General features: G+C 44.7%; 1 protein-coding gene across 1 annotated transcript in view; it reads right to left on the bottom strand.

Moving 5' to 3' along the window:
- Positions 1 to 1300: 1300 nt before the first annotated feature.
- The window catches only part of LOC119310753 (disease resistance protein Pik-2-like), a 26375-nt gene continuing 16324 nt past the window's right edge, over positions 1301 to 11351 (bottom strand). Inside the window, exon 3 of the mRNA XM_037586388.1 lies at positions 1301 to 3538. Within this exon, the coding sequence (XP_037442285.1) occupies positions 1301 to 3538 (2238 nt within the window). The remainder of the gene's footprint in view (positions 3539 to 11351) is intronic.

Here is an 11351-nt window from a genome sequence, read left to right as displayed (position 1 = left end):
ATAGTCACCCAGTTACGTTGTGACGTTTGATACACCCAAAGCACTCCTACGGTATCCAGGAGTTATACGATCTCATGGTCGAAGGAAGAGATACTTTGACATTGCAAAAACTCTAGCAAACGAACTATACGATCTTGTGCTATGTTTAGGATTGGGTCTTGTCCATCACATCATTATCCTAATGATGTGATCCCGTTATCAATGACATCCAGTGTCCATAGCCAGGAAACCATGACTATCTATTGATCAACGAGCTAGTCAACTAGAGGCTTACTAGGGACATGTTGGTGTCTGTTATTCACACATGTATTACGATTTCCGGATAACACAATTATAGCATGAATAAAGACAATTATCATGAACAAAGAAATATAATAATAATGCTTTTATTATTGCCTCTAGGGCATATTTCCAACACATAGATCGGAAAACCAAAAAGAAAAACGCCGATCAAAACAACCGGCAAGAGAGCGAAAAAACCCGGAGCAAGAGCTCGGGAAAAAGACTCTCTAAGGCAGCCGGTCAACACGACTGGCGGACGAACCCTAGGTACGGACGACGCGACCCTCGGCGGCGGCGGGCGACGCAAACCGATCAAGCATAGATCGGAAAACCAAAAAGAAAAACGCCGATCAAAACAACCGGCAAGAGAGCGAAAAAACCCGGAGCAAGAGCTCGGGAAAAAGACTCTCTAAGGCAGCCGGTCAACACGACTGGCGGACGAACCCTAGGTACGGACGACGCGGCCCTTGGCGGCGGTCATGGAGGCCGACCGCCCCGGGGGCGGCGCGCGGGTGCGAAAGCGGCGGCGGCGGCTAGGGTTTAGAACCCGGAAACTGATACCATGTTAAAAGGGAGAGAGAGGGATTGGTGGAATAGTCGTTGTGTTGCTTGAGCCTCATGGGCATATATATAGGAGTACAATGATCAACTTAGAGTACAAGACAAGGAAGGACCAAATCCTAGTTTATCCTATACTTCCTAATAATCTTATACTCAACACTAAGTAATTCTCCTCATTGGTGATCTAGTACTCTTAGGCTCTCGAGAAGAAGTGTGGCTTGAACACCTGAGCAAAGAACCTTCCTTTGACGCACTAGTGAACCTACTAAACCCATCACACACTTCATAATTCGCCATTTTCACACCTTCCTTTGCTCACATTGCCCTTTCACTACCACGTCAGGTCACTTGAACCAGGACGAGGAGGCAAATAATAATACATACTGATTACACTGAATTAACGTTACCGGACGACAGATATATAGTAGTACTCTATTACAGATTACAAACCACAAATTCATGTAAATAAGCGCTTGAGGCTCGCACAAGGAATGGATGGAGCTGAATGCTGGGGCTCCAGCTTCAGGACAGGTTTCGTGTAGTATTGGGCGGCTAGGTACCAAACGCTGCTCAAGTCTTCGGGGTAATCGTCCGAAAAGCTGCGTGACGGCGGCCCTTCAAGGCAGTCAACTTTCTGCTGCAAGTATTGCCTCAGTTCTTGGCTGTATGATCCCTTGAGGCAGATTTCCTTGAGATTCCCTAGCTTCTCTAGCCCAGAAAGCTCCAAAGACGACTCAGTAGAAGAGCAGTGAATCACCAGCTCCTGTACACATCTCGGTAGATTAGGTTCAAAAACTAGCGCCAACTTGTAGCTGTTGCATTCGATCTTGAGGACGGTGGCGGATACGAAGGGTGCCGAAAGCTGGGAATCCTCCTCCCACCCATAACGGAGCTCACCATCTTGAATTGGCTTCACACAAAGACAAGGAAAATTTGTATCTCTCAATCTTTGTAGACTGTCTATGTCCTCTTGCGTTGACACTGTCAACTCAATATAATTAAGGGAAAATAGATGAAGATGAATGTGGTTCCAATTTTGAGGCAACAGCTGCCCCAAGATCCAGGCTGGCGATGCACGAACATTTCCCCCATAAAGCTTGAGGTTATCAAGTGTATTTGGTAGCTCGGAGATGTCATCTAAACAACACAGACCCCCCTCCTGCTCATACTCATAGTCGAGTCGCACCGACAAGGACTCTAGATGGCCATGACCCGAGATGACTGAACACAAGCTGTGCCAGTTTTTCTGGTTGATGCCTGACACCCAGAGATTGTGCAACTGGGTAAGCTTCTTCATCTCCTTGAGGATGGCCTTCCCGCCTGCACCACTCACATTCACAATACCAAGACTACGTAACGCCGACAGATTCCCAAAACCTGCAGCATGAACCTTGACACCACCGCCATAATCAAACTGCTTCTTCTTCTTGGACGGCCAGCTGCAGGAATAGGATTGCACCAAGTTGCGTGTCTTTCTACTCCATTGCATTAGTGTACTTGATGAATTTTCACCCTCGGCTGGTGTTGTTGCTGTTGTTGTTGCTGCTGGTTCAATTGTGCTTGTCACATCACCGTCCATGGCCGGTATTACTACTGCTACTGCTGCTTGGCTACTGCTCATGCCATCATGGTTAGCCCCTGCTGCTTGGCTTCTGCTCATGCCATCATGGTCAGCTGCTGCTGGCTGTGCATCGTAGTCTTGAGTGGTGCCTACACACAGGTACTGAAGCTTCGCCAGGTTGATGATAGCACATGACAATTTGGTTATTTTGGTGTGGCTGACATCCAGAGTCTGCAACTGCCTCAAGCTACCCAATGAGTCCGGCATACGAGTAATATCTTTGCATGCTCGTACAGAGAGATACTTGAGACGAGGAAGTAGCTTCCCAATCTGCTCCAGGTCATCATTTGTTACACCTGATGTGTCCTCAAGATCAAGTACCCGAAGCAGTCTCATATTGCTGCTATCGGCCACCGTTGAGATGAAGAATGATCTCCATTCCCCGAACACTGTCAAAGACCTTAACCGTGACAAGTCCATGCTCTTGAATACAATCTCATCTCTGTCCCAACTGCTCCTTATGGTCAGGTGTTGTCCTACACGTTGCGAGTCCAGGTCGCAGTGGCCCTCCAGTGCAAACACAAGGTTATCTTCCAATGGTCGTGAGATAATGTATTCATGGAAGAAACCATTGACTTGGAACACATTGTCTACTTTACTGTCTGGATCATTGAATACGATCCCGAAATTATTCTGGAATGGTGGTTCCTGGATGATGCTCAGCTTGACTAGCTCAGTGAACAAATTCTCCCCATCTCTGTCTGCAGTAATACCAAACTTGTTCCTGGAATAACCCTCGGCAATCCACCGCCTCAGCAACCGTCCTCGCCTGATATGATTGACTGTCGGGAAGACCGATAGATAGAAGATACATGGCTTGAGTGCATCTGAACATGCATCGAAGTAGGATTGCATCCAACTAAACAGACCCCTTAAACTATGGAATTGTGGCATGCTCTCCAACGTACCCATGAAGTTACTATTTAAGTTCTCCAGAAAAGGTATGCCCCTTTCAGATGCATTGTACTGTTTGCCTATAGCAACTATTACTTTGGGAAGTCCGCCACACTTGTCCATGGTAAGTTTTGAAACCTCAATCTCCTTGGGACTCAATTGCTTGCCACCGAAAGCTACCTAAGATACATAAGTCGATTAAATTCAACATCATGTACACAAATTCAATTTGGAAATGGTAATAAATCAAGCAGGTATGAGGTGTATTAAAATTATTTCAATACATCACCAAAACCAAATTATATTTTTGATTGTCAATGAAATTTTAAGGGTATAAAGAGATAAATTGCTACACGTGCGAGTGGCATAGGATAGTAGGCTAGTAAAAACCTTGACCGTAGGCCTCAGTTCAAAAAGGAATCAAGAGCTTCGCACTTCCCCCATGAATTTCATGATATTCTCAGAGTAATTGTGCTACCCAAGTGTGGTGATGTGATGATGGTTAGAGGCTACTCCATTGATCTGCACACTTATCTTGATTAAGGAACAAAATTCAACATAATGGAATTCATAGTGAAACCCACAAAGGGACAAGTTGTGAGCATAAGAGATCATGTGGCTATTCTCCTTAAATTCAGCTGCTTATCAGTTCAAAGGTTGAACCAAATGTGTTTTTGTTGGATTGCAAACATGAAATATTTGTCCAGAGCTTGAGAGCAACACAGTTGAGCTTGATCCCAACAAGACTCAAGCTGACAGAGAATCTAGAGAAGTCACCTGACAGAAGTCTGCTACTGCACCCACTACCCCCAGCTCGTCTACCCAACCTCTAGTTGTGGTCCCCAAGACACAACCAGGCCAGCTCAGTTTTCTATGTGCAACTGTTGAGAGGATCGAGGAAGGCTTACATAACCTACCTCTTACTTGCACTTGCATATATCTTACCCTACCTCTTACTTGCACTTGCATGCCTTTATTTTCCGCTGCTTATACTCTAGTAGACTTGCATGTGTAGAGTGATCCATAGAACTACTCTAGAAAATCTTAAAATTGCCAAGGAACTTAATATTTGGAAAAAGACTCCTATTTGTCCTTAGTAGTCTATCCACCACCCCTATACATACTTAATTGATCCTACGGAACTTAGTCAAACTTAATGAAGCTTTAGGAAAAATCTAGAACTTCAAGTATTTTGGATTGGAGTAGAGCGCATAGCATAGAGAACCTTCATCTAGCAAAGTAATCAGGAACCCGACTCCCTCGTCGTGGTTCCTGTCACAACTGCAAATCCAAGGCGGCCACCTCAAGTGTCACCCTAGCCCTGACCCTGAAAATGGTAAATTCCAGCAAGCGATTGCAACTGATCCTCGACGACTTGGCTAGGAAAGGATTTAGACACCCCTAATAATAATCCCAGCAGTAACGAGGAAATAAATTAATACGTGGTAGGTCTTAGAACCCCCTCTCTCTGTGGATAAATTACTACATGGCGACGAGGGTGTGTTCAAAGGAAACCCCTCATAGGACATCAGATTTACAACCGTCTTAAAGACCGGAACCACCTTGTCCAAGAGCAACTCTAGTAGACTCGCAAAAATAGAATTATCATCCGCCATATAAAGCCCGCTCCATAATGTTTAGGCTGACAGACCTGTGCGCAAACACAAAATCGCCAAACAGCTACCTCCATAACTTTTGAAGCCAAATATTGAGAGAGTTTGAGTAATGAGGAGATTATCTTTTTGAAGCAAAAGACCAAGGGATTCATCACCAAGCAGTCTCAACCTTATTACTTTTGGAGGTGTGCGCCAACTAGATCGGCTAGGTGCTTGGGAGTCTTCAAGATTGTGAAGAAACCAAGAAGTTTGTAAGAGCCCAAAGATTGCCTAATTTGTGAAGATCTACACCGAGTGAGGCTATTCCTTCATGGCATACGCCATGATGGCATTGGTTGGTTGCTCCATCGTGCACCCTTCATGGGTGATTGTCCTTCGTGGAACTCGCGACCTTGATCCTTATCATCTTAGACCCTTCGTGGATCGAAGCCTCCACCAACATGGAGTAGGATAGAGCCAACTATCTGAATCATGGAAAAATCTTCACCGATCTACCCTGTGTTTGCATTCCTCTAACTCTATCCGTTTACTTCTACTCTTGCAAGTCTTTACTTTCTGCTGCCTATACTCTTGTATACTTACATGTGTATGGTTCTTGATAGACTACCGTAGAAAATCTTACAATTTCCATGGAAGCTAAAAATTTGAGGAAAGAGTTTCCTTTTTGCTAGTAGACTATCTATTCACCCCCTCTAGACATACTTAATCGATCCTATATCCTCGCCGCCGGGCTTTTATAGCTAGGGATGATGAAGACATGATGCTATATGGCGGCCATCCGATGAGCCGCCATGGGATCCGAGAGAGCGGCCACACCATTAATTTGGTGAGTGGTTAGCGGTCACCTCGCCCCCCTCACCGGTGATCTTTTCTGATGGCATGAGGAGGAAGAAGATGAAACCTCCCTCCCGCACGAGCGGTTGGTGATGGAGCGCGCTGCAAATCGGGTCTCCACAACCTCTAAATATGGAGGCTACAAGGTCATTTTGGAGGGAACTCCATAAATCATGGTGACTGGGATGCGTGTGGCGACTATGCTAGTGCCATTTTGTGTGCTGATCACCATAGTAACGGTTATTATAGTGATTGGCCACATACGACGACTCTGCTAGAGTTGTTCTAAAACCTCAAATAGTGGTAACATAAGCATATATCGCGTTGGCACCTAAGCAAAAAGATGATTTGCCACTACAATTAAGGATGCAAGAGAATGTTCTAGTGTCCTATTATGATACATTGACATAGCATGTCAAACGAGAAAAGTTAATGAGAAATAAATCCTGGCCACAACTTTACATTGAGATCCTACAAATGAATACATGAAATAGCAATATGATACTAGTGTGTGATACTATGTAGTGATAGTATTATAGACTAGTATCACATGTCTGATACTATCCACTGTGAGAGGTCCAAGAAAGAGCACCAATTCAAGGGGCACCCCATGGAGAACATGTGCTAGGGCAAGCGTATACCAAACATATGCGTAGCTGCTTTGGAGCGAACGAGCTAGAGAACTATAGGTGGTTTTTTCCTGATTGTTTTCCTGGTTTTTCTGTTTCTTTCAGTTTTTCGATGGTTCTTCGGCTTTCTTTTGGTTTCCTTGGTTTTCTTGAGTACTATCCCGTGCATGCAAGTGTCTTACCCGTGTTATGCAAGTGTGCTGTGCGGTGTGTGCATCTGTGTGGTGCGACGAGCACAAGTGCACTACAGCTGTAGGACAAGTACATTACCATGAAAAGAACGCTATATGGAGTACAAGTATGCTATATGTAGAGTATAAGTACACTACACACGAAGAGTACAAGTGCTCTACACATATAAAGTACAAGCACACCACTGCAGGAAGTACAAGTACACCAAGTAGGGATGCACAGGTATAGTACCGTGTGAAGTACCAGTTGCGTTGAAAACAAAGTTTGTCAAAACCTATTAATATGGAATCTAGTTTCAAAAATATCGATGCAAGGAATGCAACAATGAAAATTGTTTATATTTTTGATACTCGGTTTAAAAGATGTTTTGATTGAATCTCATGGAAAAGTGCATGCATAACGCTCCCGTCCCGCCGATCCGTGGAACTCCTCGAACACTCTGAGATACATATGGGCTTGGTCCATAACGAACATATAGAATAGTATATGAGACATGATATTTTCCTTCAAAAGTTGAGACATGATACAACTACACACAATTGTATGATGCATCTGCGGGAGTGTATGATATATTTTTCATATGCATAACTAAAATTAACTAGATCATTTTTTTTGACGAAAAGGCCATATTGGCTTTTCATTCATGAAGAGTACTAAGGGAAAAAAAAAGCTGCATATGGAATGTATGCAGGCAACGGGCCACAAGACTAAAAGCACAGAAGGGCCCCTCAAATCTGGTTGATCTTATTCTTGGTTGCCGCTGTCCAGTTCGCACGCTCACCAGTCAAACGCAGGAAGGTGCACGACAACTAGATCATATACTATATTAAAATTAACTAGAGCTTGAAGGTTCGAAATAGAATCGGTAAACATACGTACCTTTTCGAAAAGAAGAAAAGATGCATTAGCTTCTAGACCCTGTATGCTGACCACTTGAGTTTTGTCAGACACACAATATGTGGCCAAATTTGTTTCATTTGGAATCACAATAATGCAGCCTTTTGTCTTCTCAGGTGAGAGGGCATCTCTTATCAAGTCCCAATCATGTGCAGAGCATATACCATCAATAACAACAAAGCATTCTTTATGTAGAAACTCACGACACTCCTGAATATGATCCCAAGCACCATCAATCATATGAATGATTGCAGTTTCCTTTGCTTCAAGATCATCCGAATGAAAATCCAAAAGTAGCCGCCGACAGAATTCCATCAAATCGAATGGTTGTGGCACATCGACCCAACTGAACGATGTAAATCTCTTTTCAAAACCAAGCATTATATCGCAGTAGATTTTTCTACCGAGTGTTGATTTCCCAACCCCAGATATTCCCGTTATGGATAGCAAACCAACATGAATATTAGAGTATGGACATTTGGAAATTAAGCCACGCTGAGTATATTCAAACAGCCTGCCAACAAGCCCAGATGTCAGGACCCAGTCAAGTGCCTCTTCCCTTCTGTTGGAGTAAACGTGAGAAGCCTCGTCACTTTCATATCCATAGTATCCACAATCCTGTGGGTCCGGACACATAACCGTTAGAGTAGTTAAAATGAAAAGCAGAGAGACTATAATAGACTACATGTACCTTCGACAAATAACAGAGTGCGGCATCAACTTCTACACCTTTGATGTGGAACATTTCACGTGTACTATTATTTGTACATTGTGTGGCGACACTTTCTTCATTTGTAATGATAATAAAGAAAAGAGACCGGCTAGCCGTTGACCACGAGAAGGCATCTCTTATAGAGTCCCAATCATCTGCAGAGCGCAGACCATTAATAACAATGAGGCAGTTTTCTTTACCCATGAACTCAAGACACCCTTCAATTGGGTCATCATGGCCTTCCATCATACGGACTGCTACACTTTCCTTGGCTTCGAGATCATCTGAATGGAAATCCAAAAGTAAACGCCAAGAGAAGTCCATCAAGTTAAACGGTTGTGGCACATCAACCCAGCTGAACTTTGTACAACTTATGTGCCTAAACTGATAATACTTGAATTTGTTCTTGACTATATTGTCATTTTGGTGCCTAAGCAGTTGGCAGTAGTAAAATATTCTGACGATAGGCGATTTCCCAGCACCACCGGCCCCCCACAAGGAGTACACCTTAGGGAACATCGAACGGTGTCGACCAAAAGGGTGTTCTCCTTGACGCACAACATGTCCAAATTTTCTGATCCACATGCGTGCCTCTTCCCTCCTGTTGGATAAAAGACGACCCCTCCGAGAAGCCTCCTTGCCTCCAATTCCATAGATTTGAGAACCCTGCGAGAAATGCATTTGTTAAATAAATCCATTAGCACAGAAGTACGTTCGAGGAATTAAGAATTGATGCATATGTTCTTTTTTTTGGCGGCGGAACAGAACTGTCATTTGCTAGAAACGGAGGTATTTACACCATCTGAATCTCCACCGGCCGCCTAGTTTCACAGCCGAACTGCTATTCTACATTACACCCTACCAAGCTTTAGCTAACTTGGGATTTCGCTTGCACACACGTATATTTATTGCATGAAACTGACATGCGAAGCATACCGTAACAAGTTAGACACCTGGGCGCTGATCAAAGCTACCGCCTCAAAAGTGAACGGCACATGGGCCCAGTTCAGTGCCAGAAATACATATTTTTTATCTACAGTAATTGAGAATTAAATGCTCCTGCTGGTTAACTTTCTGGTAAAAGCAGCCATGTCATCAATTAAGAGCATCTACAGCCAGGCGGACCGACTGCCCGGTAAAAACAACTCGACCTAGACAGACACCTCATACCGGCCTCAAACGCCCGGCCTGACCGCCACCCTTCATATCCAGCCCAAATCTACGGTAGGTAAGGGGAGGCACAGACGCGCCCTCACGTCGGACTAGACAGGCCGACCCCACCGCGAATTGCACCAAATTTCCCTCCGACGTTGCTGATCCGTCCTTGTTCCTCTCCTCTCTTCTCCCTCGTCCGTTCCGGTCCGCCCCTAGCTCCACCGCCACCCTTGCTCCGCCATCATACCGAGCCCGTAACGCAGGTAGCACCACCAAAACAATTGTCCCCTCCGTTCTCGTCCGCACGGATACGGTCGCCGGCCCTGACAACACAGCGGTACGCTCCGTCTACTATCGGACTGCACCTTGCCCTCCGTGTGTTCGAGAGAATGTCCGACCCATTTTTTGTGATTGTTTTATAGGCAAAACGATGGATTCGGATGGTTCGTCGGACGTGGAGTATGGACCGATAGATCTTGATGAATTAATTCAAAAGGAGTTCTTCGATTCGTCAGATTCAGACGAAGAAGCCGAGATGATGATGATCATGAGCATCCAACAGAAAATGGATCGCGAGGTGGAGCACATTCTCAACTTCAAGGGCTCGATCAAAGGGAGAAGAGTTCTGAAGTGGAATAGGGTCTCTGGAGTACGGCTACTCTACAAGGACTACTTTTCTCCCGAACGAGCTTTCCCCGATGAATAGTTTCGTCGACGCTTTCGTATGCAAACCATTGTTCTTGCGCATGGTTGAGGGAGTGGAGGCACACGATCCTACTTCAAGCCCACCAAGGATTGTTGTGGACAACTCCCATTCTCTGCTAAGCAAAAATGCACAATTTCTATGAGAATGCTTGATCTTGGTACCGCCGTCGATGTCGTTGGTGGGATGGTCCGGATAGAGAGAGCAGATGCCTAAAGATCACTGTTTAGTTTGCCCGTGACGTGGTGGTGTTTGGATCTCAGTATCTAAGAGAACTAAATGTGCAGGATACAGAAAGGTTGCTGGCCGTTGGAGAGACAAGAGGTTTCCCAGGTATGCTCAGTTCAATTGATTGCATGCATTGTCAATGGTAGAACCGCCTCAAAGGATTGCACGAGATGGACCAAGGTCACACCAAATAGGCCACCATCATACTGAAGCAGAGGCATCACATGACTTTGGATTTGGCATGCTTTCTTTCGAATGCTTGGTTCTCACAGTGACATCAATGTACACTAGCGATTTCCCGTGTTTAGGAGACTTGTAGTGAGGAATCGCTGCCATGCAACTACATTGTCAACGGCCGCGACTACGAAATGGAGTACTACCTTGTCGATGGTATCTATCCTCAGTGGGTGGCGTTTGTGAAGACCATATATGATCCCCAAGGCAACTAACAAAGCCACTTTGCAACAATGCAAGAAGCAGAAAGGAAGGATGTGGAGAAAGGAAGGATGTGGATAGGGCATTCGGAGTGCTCCAGACTCATCTGGGAATTGCTCGTGGAGCTACAGTGATGTGCAATCCAAGACTTTGTGGATGCTAATGACACGCTGTGTCATTTTGCACAATATGATTGTCGAGAACGAGGGTGATGGGGTTCCCCAAACCTATGATTTTGATAAGCCCGGAGAGCAAGTCCACATCCCGAAACAACAAGATGTAGATCAGCTTATCCATTTTCTACAGATGCATCAAAATCTTCGAGACCATCAGGTGCACGCATAACTACTCAATGATCGAGAAGCATATGCGGACCTCCAATGGAAACCATAGAGCTAATGTTCAAATTGTGCACTTTAACAAAAATCACGCTAGAAATATGTATTTTTGGTACCAACAAGAGATTAGTTACGTGTGATATTCGACGTGCATGAATTCATACGGATTTATGGTCCGAACACTTTTTGCCATCTAATGGGTACATCAAATGTTCACGGAGCAGTCGGGTTGTCTGATAAACCGGAGGCAAACC

Source organism: Triticum dicoccoides, chromosome 5B (genome assembly GCF_002162155.2).
Source record: "Triticum dicoccoides isolate Atlit2015 ecotype Zavitan chromosome 5B, WEW_v2.0, whole genome shotgun sequence".
In the NCBI taxonomy this organism is placed as follows: Eukaryota; Viridiplantae; Streptophyta; class Magnoliopsida; order Poales; family Poaceae; genus Triticum; species Triticum dicoccoides.
Note: the sequence above shows the minus strand (reverse complement) of the source record. Positions and strands in the feature narration are given on the sequence as shown.